This window comes from Fundulus heteroclitus, chromosome 15 (genome assembly GCF_011125445.2).
Source record: "Fundulus heteroclitus isolate FHET01 chromosome 15, MU-UCD_Fhet_4.1, whole genome shotgun sequence".
Lineage (NCBI taxonomy): Eukaryota > Metazoa > Chordata > Actinopteri > Cyprinodontiformes > Fundulidae > Fundulus > Fundulus heteroclitus.
The window spans coordinates 14,967,092-14,988,109 of record NC_046375.1 but is presented as its reverse complement, the minus strand read 5'-3'; the positions used below and the strand labels follow the sequence as shown (position 1 = coordinate 14,988,109).

At 42.0% G+C, this 21,018-nt stretch overlaps 2 protein-coding genes across 2 annotated transcripts; both read left to right on the top strand.

Moving 5' to 3' along the window:
* Positions 1 to 3,070: 3,070 nt before the first annotated feature.
* Positions 3,071 to 12,813, top strand: lca5 (lebercilin LCA5). Its single transcript, XM_021307646.2, has 10 exons — positions 3,071 to 3,357; positions 3,730 to 3,836; positions 5,024 to 5,442; positions 5,947 to 6,188; positions 6,713 to 7,018; positions 8,522 to 8,659; positions 8,766 to 8,862; positions 8,977 to 9,104; positions 11,211 to 11,394; positions 11,508 to 12,813. The coding sequence occupies exons 2-10, from the start codon at positions 3,832 to 3,834 to the stop codon at positions 12,368 to 12,370; spliced, it is 2,382 nt and encodes a 793-aa protein (XP_021163321.2). The 5' UTR covers positions 3,071 to 3,357; positions 3,730 to 3,831; the 3' UTR covers positions 12,371 to 12,813.
* Positions 12,814 to 14,184: 1,371 nt separating this feature from the next.
* fam167ab (family with sequence similarity 167 member Ab) lies at positions 14,185 to 19,439 on the top strand. Its single transcript, XM_012880687.3, has 3 exons — positions 14,185 to 14,417; positions 16,914 to 17,268; positions 18,644 to 19,439. Exons 1-3 carry the CDS (start codon positions 14,200 to 14,202, stop codon positions 18,905 to 18,907), a joined length of 837 nt encoding a protein of 278 aa, XP_012736141.2. The 5' UTR covers positions 14,185 to 14,199; the 3' UTR covers positions 18,908 to 19,439.
* The last annotated feature ends 1,579 nt before the right edge of the window (positions 19,440 to 21,018 follow it).

The window sequence follows — 21,018 nt, the reverse complement described above, 5'->3', positions numbered from 1 at the left end:
TTACAATTTATGGTTGAAGCATGCAGTTTAATTATATGTACCTTTTGTATTCCGAAGTTGAGATTTCAAAGCTTCAAGTTGGAAAAATTAATAGAAATTCTAACCGGAAAGCCAGGGGTTTCTCACCAATCCTAACTTCAAAATCCAATATGGCTGCCTCCTATATAAAACTCTTCGTCGCAGCAGGAATTTTATTTTATTTACTTATTGCACTTTATCTCATTAAGTCCTTCACACAACCTCTTTCAGTGACCATGTTGCCACAGATTGGGAAAGAACAAAATTCAGACATTTTTAGCTCAGATTGCTGATAACGCTTAATGTGATACCATTTTGTGACAAGTGGCAAATCCAAGATTCCAACAGTCTTTTTTTCCTTAAGTGTTCATATCAGCAATTTAGAACATCTTTATTGACAAAATAAGTGCTAACAATTTGAATGCCGTGCTCTGTGCATGGCAAAGGAGTTATTTGATTTGTTTTGAAATACACAATATATTTGAAAATAATAAATATTTAAATCAAATATTAGCTACCATTATGTTGATCAAAACCCGATGAGCAGACATTTCTATGGCTGGATTTCATTTTTATTTCTAAAAGAAATTAAAATCAACAGCAAAAAGAGACACAGTATTGCTGTGTTTTTTTTTCTTCACATCCTGAAAACCTTCACACCTCAGCATTTGATGGTAAATTATTTGCTTTTTTTTCTTCTTCGTTTTGTTTATTGGCAATCAACTATATGGTGAAAAATTCCAGAGGAAACACCTTGGAGGCTACAGAAGACACAGCGCCTTCTACAGTCATTATGCGATGATTCCTCTCAAACATGATGAAAAATAAGCCAGTTAGTCATGATTGTTTGTCAACTATTTTGTTTACTATAAACATGAACAAAATCAAACCAAAATCAAATTTATATGTATTATTTTTTTTCTGTAATAACTGTAATACTGTAATACAGGGATCATCAACCTTTTTGAAACTGAAAACTACTTCGTCTGTACTGTCATACGAAAGGCTGCCTGTCCTGACCTTTGAACTACAAGAGTCCAAGCTCACCTTAATTTTACGTAATTTTAATATTTTTAATGCTTTTGTCATTTTTAATTCTATTTAACTACATGTATGATTAAAAAGGAAGATCAACTGAATAAAATTGCATTTTAAATGCAGCTCCCTGGAGGGATGTGCTATATTTTGAACAGGCTTATGGGCACTACATATGGTCCTTGGAGGCTACCACTGATCTCTATTATACACTGGATTGCTAATAGCCCACTGTTAGAACGAGTCGCTTTGAAGCCACCAGCCGCCGTATTTTCCTCCAGTAACTAGGGAATATGTGCACTACAGCATCGAGTAATGATGATTTTCTCATGTTTAGGAGGGGCTTAAGACTTTTAAAACGTCAAATGCCATATACTTTTATGTTATGTACTAAAATGATCAAGTACTGAGAAAGTCATATACTGAAATATGTTGCATGTTTTATATATATATATATATATATATATATATATATATATATATATATATATATATTTATAAATATATAAATCACCATCCATCCATTCATTTTCTGAACCAAAAACATAACATATATTTACATATATATATATATATATATATATATATATATATATATATATATATATATATATATATATATATATATAGCCATCCACTGACTGTAGAATTACCTGTGAAACGTTTTCACACAGCCGGAAAACTGCTTGTTGTTGCAATCAAATCCTATGGGATTCTGTGAGAGTAGGGAGTAGCAAGATGGTGGCCAGTGACTTTAGTTTTTTGGGCAAATCAGCACTCCAGTGTATAATACAGATCAGTGGTGGGCACCATGTTGGTGACCCCTGCTGTTACCACCCCCGCTGTAGTAACTTGTGTTAATATCGACCATCAGTTATAGTGAGTGTAAGGAACTACCAATAAAGTTCAGCCATTCAACAGGGACTTTCATGACAGTTACTCATGTGCACACTTTAGCCAAAGCCAGAGTGACAAAGGGTGAAAAATAATCTCTTTGTACAAATGTACCAGTCACGAGAAGCATACAAAATAATTCCACAAATATATACATGGGCACTCAGCAATAACTGATAAAAATGTTGAAAAACAGTGACAAAAATCTAGACATTTTTTGCAAACGTGGTGAAAAGATGAAGGGAACTGGTCAGGGAGCTGAAAGCTATATCTAAGGAGCTGCAGGTGTTCCAGACTATAATTCCAAATTGCTTGTTTAGCACAAAAGCAGCACTACAGGTTATTGAAGGTACACTGTACCCAAAGCTACAGTGAACAATGGAAGCAGCAGCGTCCCGTTGTGAGGTTGTGTTTCGTCAGATGGGACTGTGATTTGTAGCTACAGAGGATGAAACGAGCAATTCCAAACAGCAACATCTAAACCTGGAAAGGAAGAGGTATCCCATTTCTCATGATGATCACAATGGGTCCAACCCTACATCCAAATAAGCAAATGAAGGATTTCATGTGTTTTTTTTAACTTATCTAGTCCAGAACTAAATCTGACAGAAACCCCGTCAGGCCATCTAAAAAGGGAAGTGGAAAAGAGGTGTCCTCAAAATCTGTCAGAACTGGAGAACTTTTGTGTTGTAGAATGGGTAAATATTGTCAAGTCAACATGTGGGTCGCAGAGAAATTCTTACCAAGACTGGATGTTTAAAACTGAAACAAAAGATGGTTTGGTTTTACAAAAAATGGTTCCCATGTGCACATTTACGCAACCGGGTTGTTGCGAGATTTTTACTTTTCTCCTTCAAACTAAATCGTTAGTTTTTCAGGCGAATTGTACGACACAAAGAAAACAACATTAAACGAACTTATTTTTACATTATAAACCTGGCCAGTGAGCGGAGGCGTGTGCGCCTTTAGAGCTGCTGTGTGGATGCGTTGAACTTTTAGAAGAGCAACAGCGCCCCTCTGGTGAGCAGGGGGTACTGCAACGACTGCCGCGGTTGCCATGGCACAGCGTCAAGAGAGGCTGCACTGATCCAGCGGATCGAAAGATAAAGGTTCTGGTGTGTTGTTGTCACCGTTTTAGTGGGGGTTATTTCAGCACGGCACATATAAACACCTAGTCCTACCAGTTTAGGTTTACGGAAAACACAGATAACTTATTAATTCCTATCTTTAACGACAGTTAAGTCGGCTAAAGCTCGCACTAGCTTGCTAGTGCCCCAAGCTAGCATTAGCCGTTTGAATCTACGAAGAAACTGTTCTTTGTTATGGAGTTTCATCGGAGCCAAACGGTGGAGAAATGATTGAAATAAAACGCGCAAAGCATGCAGGCGGACCCTACCAAGCACCGGAGCGGTAAACGTAGCCTTCAGTTATCACCTGTTGAATGTTTGCATTTGTTTTTCGCACTACTGGTGGCAGCTCCGCCTCAACAAACACTGTTAGCTCTCTGGGGTTGCTTACTAATCTTTTGTCGCCGAGCACCTTAATGTGTTAGTTTGTATGCCGTTGTCTTGCCTTTGCAGCGCATTTTCAGCTATGGAGATGGCTCCAGAATTGTTTGGTTACATCTACATGGCTGTGATTCTGACAGTAGTCCAATTGCCAAGCACACAAACTGCAGTAATCCAATCATTTGGTGTCGCAAAGAGCTGTACTTAATCGCTGATGTGGGTCAGAGGATGATTTTTACATCTTTTTTTTTTTTTTTTTTTTTTTTTTTAACAGAGCTGGAAATCACAAAACGTGCCTAAAGAGACAGGACTATACTTGTTGATCAAGACAAGGCAGAGAAGAGGATGACAACAGCAGACTATTTGGACACGACGTATGGGGTAAGGGGAAACAACTCACCGTTTTACAATGTTGACCCTAGAGTGGTTTTACGTCTGTTATATTGCTTATAGTGCAAACATAAACAGAAAATCTGCTGAATAAAATGGCATGTAGTTTTGGGGTGTGCAAAGATGATCTCTTCTATCGATGGCGATGCTGCCAGGGGACTGCAAGACCTTTACATTTAATTAGCCCAGATTAATTAGCCTTGGCACACAACACCAAATATTAGATGCCAGTCAAGCTTAAATGCTGGGACTCGGTTCTCTTCACAGTATTAGTTTTGAATCATTTCTATATTTGGAAAACATCTATCCAGCGTCTGTACCACTTATCCGAACAGCGTCGCAGGGGGGCTGGCGCCATCCATCCATCCATCACAGGGCATCACAGAGATACACAGGAAAAACTACCATGTGCGCACATGCTCACACCCAAGGGCAACTTGGAGAGACTAACTAATCTAACAGTCATGTTTCTGGACTGTGGGAGGATACCGCAGTGACTGACCTCTATTATTATTATTATTATTATTATTATTATTATTATTATTATTAGTGCATGTGTGTGCTAGGTTGCTGCTGATACATAGAATAGTTCCTGACTATTATTCTGTTCTCTTCTTTAGTCTTGGTGTGCTTGATACTGCCCTCACCAGTAAAATAAATACGTAGAAAATAGAAATCTGCATGAATCACATATCTTTTATATGTGATTCATGCAGATAATGTGTGGTTTTGGGCAAATTTTTATTTTGTATTATATCTATCCTTGTTTGGTTGATATTACTGCGTGCAGCTGCTGCCAGAAGTTGATATTGGCTCTTTGATTACTCGCTGATGTGGATGAGGGTACTACAGTATTATTTGTTGCAAATGTAGTGATGTTTATAGGTAAGGCTCAATACAGTCTCATGGAAACTTCAATCTCATGCGTATTGTTGCTTAGTGACCAAGGCGTGTAATAATGAAAACACTAGTGGAACCAGTTCTCCTTGGCTGCCTGTTATGGTCTTGTGCTGAATATGAGAGTGTGCTGTTTAGTATTGCTATATAAGCGCAGAGGTCAGTTTTCCAGCTATTTATTTTAATTTTTTTTTATGAAAGCCTGCAGGTTTAACAAATATTCTGCTTCTTTGGTTAATGCTGTAACCGTGTCTAACTGACTTTTGTTTCTCTCACTTCAGATTTAGCACACCTTATCACACAGACGTCATGGAAGAATCAGAAAAGGCGCCGGAACCGATTGAGGACAACCGGATCCTAAGTTGCCAGTCCCGTCGGAGCACGAAGAAAGAGTCTCGATCATCATCGGGGCAGAAGCGCAGAAAGAAATGTCGGGAGAAAATTCTCAACGGAGACGCGACGGACGGGAGCGTCGACAGCAGATCGAAAACAAGGACCCGCCGATCCGACCCGGATCGGGACCGGGTATCGGATGAGGACGGAAGGAGGAGTGATGGCTCGTTATATTCTGAAGACTATGAGAATGCCACACAGTCCGAGCGCTCACTTTCACCTTTCTCCCGGTCCCTCACTCCTTCTCCAACACCACAGAGAGGGATCCGGGCAAAGCAGATTTCGAGAAGTCCGCTCCACAAGACACGTACGGAAAATATGGATAATCTTTTTGTGTGTTGTCAGATAAAGAGTGCCTGGCAAACTATTGGTGCGCACTGATCTTTTACTTTGGAGTCGATTTACCAACCCTTTTTAGGGTAATTGGTTGCACTCAGTTTTATTTAAGGACATCAAAGTAAAGAGGGCTGATTAACTTTTCAGAGTTATACTTTTTTTTCCTTCCATTTCACAATAACGCACTACTTTGTGTTTGCCTGTCACAGAAAATCTGTATAACACGCATTCAAATGATGTAACAAACATGTAGAAATTAAATACTTTTGCAAGACACTGCAAGTAAATGAGACGCAAACGTTTCTGCTTTTGTGTGCTGCGTCGTCCAGATGGTGGCAGTACAACGCCAACGTTAACGTCTCAGTCTTCAGCGGAAACTGAGACAATCCTGAGTTGTTATAGTCGCAAATGAACTGTTTTATTATTGCTCACCAGTTGATCACCAGTTGGTCTCTTTATTTTTTTGTTCTTGCAGACGGGGTTGGGCGCTGGAATGCATCCCGGCCACAGCGGCCAGGAGGCCTTCCCTTCACACAGCTCCACCGCAAGGGAAACCGCTCACAAAGCAAGGAGTCTTCACCGCCCAAAGACCTGGATCTGGTGACCAAGCGAATGCTCTCAGCCCGCCTACTGAAGATCAACGAATTGCGCAACTCTCTTGCGGAACTGAAGCAGCAGAACGATGAACTGAAGAAGGAAAATAGGATTCTCAGACAGGTAAAGCTAAACCTGCTAAATCAATCAATCAATCAATCAATCAACTTTATTGTCAATTTCTTCATATGCTCCAGACATACAAAGAGATCGAAATTACGTTTCTCACTATTCCACGGTGAAGACAAGACATATTTACCAGACTAAGTACACAGACAACATAACATTCAGATAAAAGTAAATAAGAGGGCACATGCAGTGAAGAAATAAATAAAAGCAGCAAAATCTGGTTTTAAAATTGTACATGGACAGTCAATAAAATATTAGTGCAAAAATAAAATATTAGTGCAAAAGTTTTGTTTTTGGTATTAATAGGAGTCATTATGTAAGAGCAGCAGAAGTGCTGTATTTTCTAGACAAAAACAACAAGTTTCAAAGTGCACAAGTGTGCAGGTGGAGTAACGCAAGACGTTGTCTGTTCTAAATCGCTCTACCTCAAAGCGCTTCTTCTCGTGACGGTGTCGGTACGTAATCATAACATCACATGTTGACGTTTCTTTCTAAATATTCCCCGCCTCCCCTTTTAGCTTCAGGTGCGTCAGGAGAAAGCCCTGCAGCACTACGACGACACGGAAAGCGAGATTTCCCAGCTCCTGGCGCGGCACTCCAACGAGATCCACGTGCTGCGCGAGAGACTGCGGCGCACCCAGGAGCGGGAACGGACGGCTGAGCGGCGGCTGAAGGAGAGCGAGGAGCAGCTGCAGAAGAGCCAAGCCACAATCAGACGGCTGAAGAAGCTGGTGGACCAGCAAGAACTGGGGGCCAAAGACGAGCTAAGCCGTAGCCTTGAGGAGGAGAAAACCCGGGCCCAAGAGGCACAGCGTAAGGTTAAGGTAAATTCATTGGTGGGGGGGGGATTATTTTTTTTGTCAGATTTTATTACTAATGAGGTGTTTTCTTTTTATCGTGCCTTGCAAATTACATAGGCCTTAAACTTTTAGACATCTTGTCACATTAAAACAACAAAAGTAATCGTATTTGATAGACCCAAATACAGCACAACAGAATTATGATTAGATTAGATTCAACTTTATTGTCATTACACAGGTACAGGTACAAGGCAACGAAATGCAGTTTAGGTCTAACCAGAAGTGCAATAGCAGCAAGTGCAGGATAAACAATGGTTCCATAAGTACAGGACATGATATTTACTGAATAAATATAGAGATGAATACTATTATAAACAGAATTTTAGTGATATATTTGGCCTATGAATATAATATATAGGTAACTAGTATTGTGAACTAAATTTACAGCTGGATATGTACCGAATATAATATACAGGTGGATATTACTATAAATAGAGTTTTACAGATATGTACAATAGCATAATATACAGACGTGGGAGGATCAGGAACAGGATGATTAAATTTTTTTACAAGTAAACCCCAGAAGGTGTAGAACCACCTTTTATTTTACTCCAATTACAGCTTCGAGTCTCTGGGACGATATTCCCACCATTTTTGCACATCTTTCAAGAGTACACAATTCAGATGTCTTTTTAGAAAATAGCTCCAGCTCGGTCAGATTGGATGGAGAAGTCTCTGAACATCAGTTTTCAGGTTTTACTTCAGATCCTCAATCGGATCGAAGCCCAGAGTCCACTCCCAACACCCGGGTAAGCGTTGATCAAAACCAGTCCGCTGGAAGCTCTGGTTGGATTTTTGGGGGTTGTTGTCCGCACAGCACCATGTCACACTGTAAATATGACGTATTCAGGGTGATGTTCAGTTTAGTTTTCTGCCTTTAGACCAACATTTTGAACTTGTTTAGTCTAACCGGAGCACCATAATGTGGGCATCCTGACTACTAATCTGATTAATGCTCTCGCTGGCCGTGGAAGGCCACGTCTCGGTAGAGTTACGGTTGTGCTAGTCTTCCCAGTTTTGGCCGTCTATGAGATGCTCGTAGCTTTGGATATTGTTTTACAACCTAACCTTGCTTTGCACTTCTCCACTATTGTAATATTCATTTATGGTCTTTAGGCAAGGCAAGTTTATTTACAAAGCACTTTTCAACATGATTCAAAGTGTTGTTACCGATATCAAACTGGGTTTTATTTTGGAGTACAGGGGGCTGAATACCAATGCTTCCCCCACTTTCCATGCGTCCCTTTTCTTTCCACTGAACGTGAAATCCTGAAACAAACACGCTGATGTTTGTAGCTGTAATGCCACAGGATGCGAACGAGTTTAAAGCGTATAAATTCTACTGTAGGCACCGTGGTTGCTGTATTTTTGTTGGAGGTTTCATTGTTATGTCACGTTGTTTCCTTGGTTTTCTCTTGGCGAGGTGGCTTATAAAAGTTTGTGTGTGTGTGTGTGTGTTTATTTGAGGACTTGGAGCGTAGCATTGAGCTGAGCAACAACAGTTTTCAGAGACAACTCGCTGCAGAGAGGAAGAGGACCGTCAGCTCTCAGGAGGAGGTCAAGAATCTGCAGGAGGAGCTGGACCGGCTGACCAATAAACTCAAGGTGCAGCGTACAAATATGCTTCGTTTAGGCTCTTTGGCAGCTGTGATGACTATGAGCAACGCTTTATTTCTTCTTGTGCAATAAGGTTTAATTTGTCTTTGATCAGGAAAAGGAGAGAGAGCTGGATGCGAAGAATATTTACTCCAACCGTATGGTAAAACCGGCGTTGCGTAAAGACGCGGACAGTGGCGCAAAGCGCAAACGTAAGTTACTGAGCAAAGGAAAGACAAACGGGGATGCTTGATGAGGGATTTCCTTTTAAATATGCCCATGGGTGCATGATGGCTGCTCTTATTTATTTATGTTTTTTGCCACAGTTCTCAGCAGGAACAGCACCAAGGCAGTCCAAACTGAGGACAGGACGTCAAGCCTGGATTTCCCCTCGCCACCCCCTGCCATCAACGACGCCGGCGAGCCGGCAGCTGACGAATACCTGTCCCTGAAGGTGCCTTGTTCATCCTTTACTTCTCTGTCAGGCCTGCCTCTTTTACCTCGTTTACGCTACCCCTTTTTTAACCGTGCCGAGACCAGTCCGAGCTCGGTAACCGAGATAACTCTTGTGTGTAAACGGTCAGCAGACTGAACCAGACCGCGCTAACGATAACCGGACCGCGCTAACTGCAGACCAGTTCATCAGCAGGTCTCGGACTGGTTTTTTTTGGCCCGGTTCCCTGATAACGAGGAGCGCATGAGCAGACCGCGTCATGCCCTTACAGTCAGCTGACTGTCAGCGGGTTTCCCGCCGTGTCTGGCTGCACGTCCCGATTCACACTCCATTCAGACAAATTTCAGACATTCATAATAATACTAGCTTCCTTACCGTGCCACACGGTTTCCAGTGATGACTCTGCTTATGAACCTCAGCGTCTGTTGTTGTTTCCTGCGTCTGTAAATCCTTATTAGACGTTAATTTGTCTTATCCACGTCCCAAAAGCCGACTGTCTAACAATAACATCCTGAATATTACGGGTGCCGCCATTTTGATTTGCTCGGTCCCGCCTTCAACCCCAGAGAGCGGTAGTACCGCAGATCGCCACTAGGAGGCGAGGAGCAACCAAGGAACTGGGATAACCGAGATAACTCTTGTGTGTAAACGGCTGCATTTATCTCAGTTAACTGGACCAAGCTCGGACCGGTCTCGGCATGGCTTGGTTTTTAGGTGTAGTGTAAACGGGCCTTAAATGGATCGCAAACTGAACCGAACCGAGCCAGACACAACCGGACCGCGCTAAATGTAGATCAGTTTGATGGGTGGGCTCGGCCCGGTTTTTCAGTGGCATGGTTCTCAGATAACATAAGGCCCGTTTACACTACACTTTTTTAACCGAGCCGAGACCAGTCCGAGCTCGGTAACCGAGAAAACTCTTGTGTGTAAACGGTCAGCAGACTGAACCGGACCGCGCTAACTGCAGACCAGTTCCCTAGTAGGTCTCGGCCTGTTTTTTTTTTCTGGCCCGGTTTTCTGATAAAGAGCGCATGAGCAGACCGCGTCATCCCCTTACAGTCAGCTGACTGTCTGCGGGTTTTCCGGCAGTCTGGCTGCACGTCCCGATTCACACTCCATTCAGACAAATTTCAGACATTCATAATAATACTAGCTTCCTTACCATGCCACACGGTTTCCAGAGATGATTCTGCTTAGCAGTGTGATAAACCTCAGCATCCGTTGTTGTTTCCTGCGTCTGTAAATCCTTATTAGACGTTTGTTTGTCTTATCCACGTCCCAAAAGCCGACTCTGTGTAACCATAACATCCTGAATGTTACGGGCGCCGCCATTTTGATTTGCTCGGTCCCGCCTTCAATCCCAGAGAGCAGCAGTACCACAGATCGTCACTAGGAGGCGAGGAGCAACCAAGGAACCGAGATAACTCTTGTGTGTAAACGGCCGTTTTTATCCCGGTTAGCTGATCCAAGCTTGGACTGGTCTCGGCATGGCTCGGTTTTTAGGTGTAGTGTAAACGGGCCTAAAGAGCGCATGAGCAGACCGCGTCATCTCCTTGCAGTCAGCGGACTAATTTTGCAGTTTCAGACATTCATAATAATACTAGCTTCCTTACCGTGCCACACGATTTCCAGTGATGATTCTCCTTAGCAGCGTGATGAACCTCAGCGTCTGTCATTGTTTCCTGTGTCTGTAAATCCTGGTTAGACGTTCGTTTGTCTCATCCACTTCCCAAAAGCCGACTCCGTCAAGTAAATTCACCAAAGCTTGCCGTCTTCGCCTGACTTTCCGCAAAAAGCAATTATAACCAAGCATAACTTCCTGAAAGTTACGGGCGCCGGCATTTTGATTTGCTTGAGTCCCTCCTTCAATCCTAGAGAGCAGTGGTACCATAGATCGTCACTAGGAGGCGAGGAACCAAGATAGCGTGATGTGTAAATGGTCGTCAGAACCAAGCTCGGCTCGGTTAACTGATCCAAGCTCGGTCCGAGCTCGGCATGGATCGGTTTAACAAGGGTAGTGGAAATGGGGCAAAAGACTGCAGTCGCTTGCAGTCTTCTCGTAACAGAATGTCCCACTTTCTGTTTTCCCGAAATGATCTCATCCAGGAGCTCGACGGAACGGACAGACCTGCCAAGGGAGACGAGGCGCCTCAAAAGCGGGATGAACCGAAGAAGAGCGAAAGACATGGACGGGATCTGGTGAGGGAGAGAGAGCAGGGGACGCCGAAGGGGGACGGACTGGACCAGGGGCTGGGCGTGCTCGCAGAGAGGCCAACCAGATTGAAAAACGGTAAAGAGAAACTAATTAAAAACAAGAACTCCCCATACACGTCGCTTCTGCCTTTACATGATCTGCGTAAATAATATCCACGTTTTCATTTTAATCTGACTCTGCATCTGCAGGCGGGGAGGGAGAAAGAGCGGAGGAGAGCAGGAGGTCAAGTCCCCCGTTCAACCAGAAAGGAGAAGACACGGGCTACGGGAAGCACGGCCACGTCCAGGAGGAGGTGGCGCGATGGAACAAGGACTCCACGTCCAGTCAGCGAGCGGCGGAGGAAGCGCGTCGGAAGAAAGAGCAGCTCCTGGCTAAGATGCGAGAAATAGACCATCAGAACCAGGGAGGCCGGGACTCCGTGTTTGTTGAGGAGGAGAGAAAGATGGTGAACGCCTTCCCTTCACCACATCCACCTGAGGAGAAAAAACCCAACTCTTCGGTTTTCAGCCTCACCGAATCAGAACAGGCAGGTAGAGAAGGCGGAAGGAGGAGACAGGGTGTGGAGAACGGAGGTTTCACGGCAGGAGTGGGGAGGAGAACGCTGCGGTCCCAGACCTCCAGTGACGACTTGGCGTTCGGACGGTACGCACCTTCGTTTGGACCTCCAGCACCCCGGCTTCCCTCCGGCTTCCCTCCAGCACCGCCTCAAGAAGACAAAAGCTCTGCATTAGAAGCCATAGGGCTGTTTAATCCCGGAGGGGCGGCGAAGGAGACGGAAACCAGAGCGGAGAAAGACAAGAAGTCGAGCCTCATGGAGCAGCTGTTCGGTACCCAGGCCTTGCCTGCAGGTGAGAGTCTCGGTGGTCCCAATAAAATGGAGGTGCTCAGTAGCCCTCCAACAACCAACGGGGTGCGTTCAAGACGGGAAGGACTGCACCGCCTCAGCTCAGGTTCCTCGATTAGCAACAACACTCTGCATGTGGCAGACAGCAAGCCTGCCATCCGTGCCATCCCCTCCTTCGACGACGACATCGAGGAACTCACTTTATGAATAAACGCATCTGGACGGTAGTCGGTGGGTGTGTTCTGCAAATACCAGCCAGGATATAACTCAGGTAGAAATAATTATGAAGGCGATCAGGAGGATTTTTTTAAAAATTTTATCTTTAAACGAGGGAACCAGGTCATAGTGATCTGAATTCATTATATCCTTCGGCGGTGGCAATAGAGGCACTCGATAATGAAATAACAACAGATCACCTCCTGGCATACTCATTCATTCATTTTAAGGTGCGCATTCACTGACTATTAATTATTCTAGACATTTTTCATCCACAGCCAGATAACTCTTTGTTTATATCAGTCATGTAGCCAAAGTGGCCGGCCTCCCATCCCACCGGTGGCGACCCTGGGTATGCCCCAGCTGATGCATCTTTTCAAATGGTGGCCAGACCATGCCTACCCAGTGTACAGCTTGCCATGCTGAGCAAGGCACATGCAGAAAAAGTGGTTAAATTGCTACAACGTTGAAGATTATCATCAATCTTTTTATTTGACGGAGGCCTCAATCCTAGACGCGGCCGTTCCAGGTTCGAGTCCCGGTCCGTGGACCTCTGCCACATATCTTCCCCCTCACTCTCGACTCTTCCTGGCAGCTCACTGTCAAATAAAGGCCATTAGTGCCAACGAAAGAAAGAAAGAGAAATAGACAATCAGTATGTTCAGAGTGCACATGAGCAGCTGTCAACGTTTTGTGTGTTTATAGCACAAACCTCATGGGTTGCGTTATGGCCTTCTTCCTCCTGCACTGAGTCCAAAGCCAAGCACTGACAAGTCAGCACTACAGTTCTCACCTTTGTAGGTATTAGATTTCTCATTAGCTCGGACATTTAAAATGATCTTGCTTTACTATAAGAACCTGCAGAGGGAAATGACCCTGTTGGCTAAACCTTAACACATATTCAGGGTCTGTCCTTGTTAATTGGTGTGCAATTGTTCCTTTTTTAAATAAGAGAATAAGTAAAAGCCTCACATTTATACAGCAACCAAACAACCAAATGTAAGCACTCTGAAATGGTCTTTAATTTATATATATTGTCATATTTATATTTAGCACATTGTTGTGAAATTATTTATTCTTGTAGATTGGACCATATTTAATAAAAAAAAAAAAAAAAAATCAACAATAAAAAAAATACTTGACTTATCTGTGTTGTTTTTTTTAATCATTATTTTTAAGTAAAAAAGTTTATCTCTATAGATCTATGTTCTGTTTTATTTATTTGTTTTATTTATTGATTGATCGTAGGGCTGGACAATAATTCAATAATATATATTGATTGATAGATGTATATCGATGATAGAAAAAAAGGGTCAATAAAAAGTTCAATAGAATAAAAGTTTTTCTTCCTTTTGCATTCTAGCCTATCATACAGGTTAATATTACAGTCATCACATCCTCCCGACCAATCAGAAACGCAGACCCAGGAACCAAGCTCCGCCCCATTCAAAGAGTTCAGAGAGCATGCGTTCTTTTTTTTCTTCTTTTAAAATTTGCAGTTTTGGTAAAAAAAAATGGTTGAATAAAGGGTTGAGTTTGATTTCAGTGTTTGTTATTGATCTAAAAATAGATAAAGCATAAACTGACTAGGGCTGCACTAACAGTATATGTTTTGAATTTATTGATAATTATCGATATAAATCAATATAATTTATATTTTATCGATATGCTTTTCTTCCATATCTTTTTTTTTTTTTTTTTTTTTTTTTTTTTTTTTTTTTTTTTTTTTTTTTTTTTTTTTTTTTTCTTTTCTTCCATATCGTCCGACCCTAATTAATCGTGACGGTTGTGCCCGCGCATCTAACTGGGGCGCGCTCGTAATGTTTTCCAACGAAGCGCGAAGACGCGTCCGGGGCGTCTCCGTGGCAACGACGCGGCTTGACGCAGCCGTTCCCGCCCCTCCGGCCGGGAGCTCCCTGCTCGGATTCAGCTGCACCCTCAGCATCGGCGCTGGCGGCTTCAGCGGGCTTCACCTCTCCGTGGCAAACAGGTTGTACGATGACGAGTTGATGTGCGGCTGTCTGGACTTTCTAACCAGGTAAACTTCTGCGTTTTTTTCCCCCAACACGTTTGCGTCTTCTTAGATCGGGGATGTTAGATATGGTGAAACAGCTCCAATTTTCATAACAAAACGCATGTTACGCAGACGCTCAAAAGTAATCAGAAATGCGTGTGTTCTGGTACTCTGCAAAACTTTAAAATGTAAGTCGTGATTGTTCATTCGGATGCTCTGGTGTTTAAGTTATTTGTTGGAATTTCTGTTGTCAAAACGCTGGAATTCCATTAACATTAGCATTTCATATTGGTAGAGTTAAAGCTAAATATGAGACTGTGCTTTTTTTTTTTAAATTAATCTCCCTTTATGATGATGTACACATTGTCAAAGTAACTTTTTTTTTCTTTTTCTCAAATTAACAAAACTATTTACGTATAATTATATTAGGATACAAAACATTTGCAAACTTCATTATGCTATCTTTTAACTTTTCTGCACAATACATTTAACAAAACACCCGTGATATCTTTAGGGGGCCACGGTCTCACGAAGCCTCTGTCACAACAATTATATAACTCAGCATACCGTAATGGATACTCTGGGCATTAACCTTTATAAAGAGCTTGCTTGGCTTGAAATTTCTAAGAAATGCGCTCTCATGTTCTCTTGTGCTATACGCTCTGAAATTCAAAACCTCTCCGGGACATAAGAACGGGCATGTTATGGAAAAGCATAACACTGAACCCTGATTGGGTTCTGGCAGTGTTTGTTGTGTAGACATGACTACAAGGTTCCAGACAGGGCAGCCAGGCTGTACTGGCGGCTTAGTCAGGCCAGCTTTTGCCATCCTTTGCCACAAAGTACATTTAATAATGTGGGGAACTTGGTTTAAAAACAGAGGTCTGGTGGTTGGCTGGGACATTTGGCATGACAGTGTTTTTTTCCCCCCATAATAAATCTGTAAAACAAGGCTTAAGGTCTTCCAGAGCTCCTACTGTTTTATTTAAAAAGTAAGAGGACCACACCAGATCAGGTTAGAGATTTATGCTTAATTGATTTTAAACGTTTTTTTTTTTTATGTACTATTTATTGCATTCAAACCGTGCTTGCTCGGCACTTCCTTTTCAATAAACTCGTTAGTTTGCACTCAGCCTTTACACATCTTTAAATAATGCATGCTTCCTCCTTTAGAGCTCTCCTCTAACAGAAAGATTGATTCCTGCAAGGCAGGAGTGTCCTATGTGCGGCCCCGGGGGCCATTTACGGCCCCTGGACTGATTTGGCCCACCAGCGCTGGTGGTTGATGCAGATGGGAAGATTTTATTTTTAAATTAGGGCAAAATTATTTCAGACAAGTTCAATTCCTACATTTACAAACGTCAGGTACAAGACAAAGTATTCATCTTTTAATAGCCACACTTCCATTCTCTGTAACTTTATAGTAAATGGGACCGCATCTATCCACTCGATTGAAATCGGCCATGTGGGGCGAGCGGTTTCACAGAGAGACGGAGCCAAATCCGGTTCTTATATCTGAGAGTAGACCAAACTTCTTTCAGTTTAATTTTCCAATCAAGTACAAACGAATGAGCCAGCCAGATGACACATCTTTCAGTGAGGCAAATGCACAAAAGCCTTTTTTAAGTTTTTGAGCTACAATGATTTACACATCCCATTCCTACAGAAAATTTGACTAATTTGTTAAATTGAAATATTGTTTACCCATTCTTCATGGAGGAGGTTTAAAAAAAAAACAACCATTACAGCATCATTTTCAGGTAATTTTATTTTTGTAACTTTTTTTTCTCTGCATGTTTCGTCATTTTGGCCCGTCGAGTACTTCTGACTTGATAATTTTAGCTCCCTTGATGAAAAGCTTGGACGAGCCCCAGCCACCACCACTACCAGCGAGTATTGCCAGGCCACGGACTCCGGGGAAGCGAGACGGTCTGAAAGGGGTAGCGAAAATGCCCGACTCCAACGGAAGCAAACCGTAAAGACATTAGAGACGATGTCAAACGTCTGCACGCTGCAGCATGGGTGCATTTAAGAGTAGGATTATAGAACTTTTATGATCACAGCATAATTGATCTTCTACTGTTTCAGTGTTGCATTAAAATCTCCTCAGGAAGAGCGATCAGTATGTTCCCCGTGTTAGTCACAAACGACCATAAGGCCATCGGCCATAGTGTCCTGGTTCTAAGTAACCCGATAAGACTGGTTGATGCAATAAACACTGTGGACAGGAGGTGAGAAAAAAAAAAGCTGATGCATTTGAAGAGTCTGCATGGTTGCCATGGAGACGTGTAGTTTCTGTGAAATTAAAATCCTGCTGGTTTGTCTCCCCAGTGCACTTAGCTTTAGTTTATTGCTGTTCTTAACTACAGTATGTGGTAGATTTTAGGGGGATTAGCTCATCTGTTCTGTCTCCTGCCTGTTGCCGTCGGTTGTCAGAGTAAATGTTATATTTGTAATATAGCTCTAGCAAAAAACGAGGATGGCAATGTTTTTTTTTCTTCTTTTTTTTTTTTCATTCAGAAGACGAATGATGGATGCAGCCTCGTCTCCACCGCTCGTGGCGAATACACCAAATCTTCTGGAGGAAGCAGACTGTGGGAAGAGGGCGGATCTTCCCGGGGATGACCACCTAACGGCGCTGAAGGCTTTGGCTGAGAAACTGAGGCTGGAGACCAGGAGGCCGTCTTACCTGGAGTGGAAAGCCCGACTGGAGGTCGAAAGCTTTAAAGAGTCGCGGACGGGAAAATGCGGGCTCCAGGAGGAGCGGGAAGGGCAGCCAGTTGCATGCAAAGAGAGTCAGCAAGAGCCGCCCTCAGGTGTGCTGAAGGGGTTTAAAAATGCCGATGAAGCACTTTCTTGGCTCAGAAGAGAGTTGGTAAGAACCAGCTTTAATCTTTTTGATCCTTTAGGCATTTTGGACATATTTTTTATTTTTTTTTTGTTTTTTTTTAAGCATGTTGCATTTATTTAGACATCGACATCGTCACATTACAACCACAAACATTAATGTTCGAAATTTTATTCGAACATGAACATGATACAAATATAAAAATAAAATAGTGCACAGTAACAAGAAGTGCATAAGAAAGAAGAGAAAATACAGATTTTTGTTTCAGTTAACATATCATGCTCAAAATGGGGTAGGAAGAAGTGAGAACTTATAAACTCCTACCCCTAAACACTTGAGACTTTAGAGTCCTACTGTCAAAAAAAAAAAAATCAAAATCAAAGTGGCAGTTTGAAGTAACAGTTACTAATATTTACCTATACATTTTCCCATTTTATGCTGGTTTATCTTTCTAAACCCTTACACCAAGTTATTATCTTCAATACACACCTTATTGCTTTCTGTCCCCATGTGTATATCTATTGAAAATTACCTCTTTGTACCTTCTTTTGAATTGTGTTAAACTATTGCTTTGTTTTAAATCTTCATGTAACTTATTCCATAACTTTACACCTTTAATTGAAATACAGAAGCTTTTCCTTGTTGTTCTAAAATTGCGGATCTTGAAGATTGAGTGACCCCTTAAGTTATACCCCCCTTCTCTTTCAGAAAACGTGCTCTGTATGTGCTCAGGTAACAACTTTTTTGATACCTTGAACATAAATTGAGCCATTTTAAATTCTACAAGGTCTTCAAATTTGAGAATTCCACTTATTAAAAAAAAAAAAAAAAATCTGTTACATTTGAGTTTTAAAACACAAACCTTTTTTTTTGCCACTCAGCCAATTAGTGATTAACGGCGTTCACGCTGTCCAATTAGCGGCCAGAAGAACGCCATTCAGGTCAGACAGTGTGATCGATTGTGAATCCCGACAAAAAAAGAACCGCTCAGATTTTCTGCAAGTGTAATCATCTTTACTCTGCTCAATTACTCCGCTCGTTCAGCCATGGCCCGTGAGCAAACACAGAGGCACTAATGGATGGGGCACTAGCACAGTATGGAGGCCCGCAAAAAACATGTTGCACAACGACCGCAGACGGTTGTGATCTTTGTGCGGACAAAGCAAGAGAAGTTTGTTTGTGGATATCCCACTGTGAGTTTTCCTTTTAGATTGTGCTGCACAATAAGGACCACACACTGAGGCCTGAGGTCAATAAAGTCTATATAAGCAATAAGCAACAGCCTACGTTTGGGTAAATAGCCTAAAGGTACTTTCGAGGAACATCTGCAATAAAACAAAAGGCGTTTCCAGTCTTGTTAAAATCCCGATCCGGTATCTGCTTCTCGTCTTCTCCGCTGCAGACGGATATGCGCTTGCAGGACCAGCAGCTAGCCAGAGAGCTCATCCGACTCCGGAGCGACATCAACATGCTGAAGGTGGAGCAGACGTGCCACCTGCACCGCCGCATGCTCAACGACGCCACCTTCGGCCTGGAGGAGAAGGACGAGCTGTCCGACCTGCTGTGCGAGTGCCCCGTGACCCCGGGGCTCGGGCTCTCGGCCCCGCTCAGACTCATCGGGGTCACTAAGATGAACATTAACTCTCGGAGGTTCTCGCTCTGCTAGCTGGAGCTTTGTGCAACAAAAGAAAGTAATCGCTGAAAGCTTGCTTAGGATTAAGTTTGATTCTCGTGAACGGAAAAAAGGTCAACAGATAGTGCGTTCGTCATTAAAGTTCTTTGCTAAAGTATTGATGCCCCTCTGACTTTTGTGCATGCAAAACACAAATAAAACGTGGTGTCAGCATGCTTTCACCCAGAGAAAGGAGGAAGCTTGTTAGAGTGGATGGGAAGGTGGGTAGAGCTAATTACGGCGCATAAGTGGAAGAAATCCTGACGTTGCAAAAGACCTGAAGCTGAGGCGAAGGTCGACATTACAACAGGAAAATGACCCAATTTTCAATACGTAAACCTTTTGTTTTTTTTAAAGAAACGATGTAGAAATTTCCTTTGATTTCACAATTATGTTCTACTTTGTGTTGTTGTATCATAAAAAAAAAAACAATTATGCTAAATTGAACTTTGTGGTTGTGATGTGACACTGTGCCCACTGCTATAGCTGTTCAATTACATGAACTGCCCCACAAATAAGAGCTTCTCATGTGTGGTTTTGGTTGGAATTCAGGAACATATATTTACCATTAGGGCTTTTGCTCCAACTATAAATGTGGCATCTTTAAAAGAAAGAGACATCTAGTTTCACGTCAGGATTAACTTATGAAAAGAAGAAGGAAAGTGCTTTCAAATACCATATGTTGTTGCAACCGTATCTTTGCAATAAAAAAACAGAAGCATTTAAATGTCAGCGAAGAAAGTAGCTCTTGACTTTTCAACATGAAACAGTAAAGGGGGGAAAAAAATAAGTCAGAGGACACATTTGAAGGAAAATACAAATGTGTTCAGCTGCTATTTAAATGAGTCCAGATTCTCAAGAGAAGGTAAAAAAACAAAAGAAGCTTGTCCCATGGTCGAAGTCTAGAAAGGGCGATCTCCTTGGGTTTTATGTAGATTTTGGTTTTAGGACCTGATAACCTGAGGTGGAGTTATTGGCTTCAATGATTCCGTAACATCCGCCTGACCACATACAACCCTGAAAGATAAAGTAAAGATGTTAAAAGCGATCTCTAAATGAACAAGTGACCAGCACAAAGACATTAAAAACAAGAGTGATGCGATGCTCTTCCATTCGTTTCACTTAAGGGTCTTGATGCACAGTTTTGGATCAACTGAAGATAAACAATGTTGTTTTTTTTGTTTATGCATAACCCAAGTTCCTGTTCTGACGCCTGCCTTCATAGGTTGGAAGTATTCTGATAAAATCTGTTTTTTTGACTAGTTGCATTGAGTGAACTTTAGGAGACATTGATTGCTCAAAAACAATCAACCTAGATTTGTCATATTTAGCTTGACAACGATCTTCAAAAGGTCCAATCTGTTGTCTGATTAGAGGAACCGTGCTCTCCAGGGCAATGAGCGGATATTCTGCCTCCTTTAGGTTCATTGAAGGGAGTTATTTTTAACCAGTTTGTCTTTTTTTTAGGCACTCGAGTAATTAAATCAGTTTGACGAACCTTTGAAGAAGTGGTACAGCTGAATATCATCTGCATAACAGTCAGCAGATATTGTGACGTTTATTGATGATTCCAATTGGGAGGATATATAGCAAAAAAAAAAAAGAAAAAGAAAAGAGATGGGCCCGAAACAGAGCCTTGGTGTAAATCAGTAGAACCTAAAGCGTTTAAAATCACTCTAAAGATTCAGTTTGAAAAAGTAAAATCTGAACTACCCTGAAACAGCTGATCCAGACCACCACATAATCAAGATGATGTGTTTTACCGCTTTACAGCACTGTTAAAACACTGTGGTAGCGTATTAGTTCAGCAAGGATATACTATATATCATGTAAAGTGAAGGCAAAAAAATGTAAAAATAAATACATTTAAAAAATTGTTGGGATGGGAACAAGAATATTATTTGAAGGTTTAGAAGAAGGAATATTTTTGATAAGTCAGAAAGCTCAACAAGATATAAAAAAAAACTAGCCTTTACTCTGTCTTATTCGGCAGAGGCTCCCAAGACCAGAATACAGCCACTTTTTCTAGCTAAACGTTTGACACTAACCAATCAGCCAGAGTAGACGTTTAAATTTGTTTGCTCAAAGGCTTGACTGTTGGTTTA

Bases quoted from the DNA above. Each gene is read 5' to 3' on its own strand.
- lca5 (XM_021307646.2), top strand. The intron at 8,660-8,765 runs GTGCAGCGTACA...GTCTTTGATCAG, and splicing joins GGCTGACCAATAAACTCAAG to GAAAAGGAGAGAGAGCTGGA. The intron at 11,395-11,507 runs GTAAAGAGAAAC...CTGCATCTGCAG, and splicing joins GCCAACCAGATTGAAAAACG to GCGGGGAGGGAGAAAGAGCG.
- fam167ab (XM_012880687.3), top strand. From the start codon at position 14,200: ATGTTTTCCAACGAAGCGCGAAGACGCGTCCGGGGCGTCTCCGTGGCA. The intron at 14,418-16,913 runs GTAAACTTCTGC...TTTTTCATTCAG, and splicing joins TGTCTGGACTTTCTAACCAG to AAGACGAATGATGGATGCAG. The intron at 17,269-18,643 runs GTAAGAACCAGC...TCTCCGCTGCAG, and splicing joins CTTGGCTCAGAAGAGAGTTG to ACGGATATGCGCTTGCAGGA.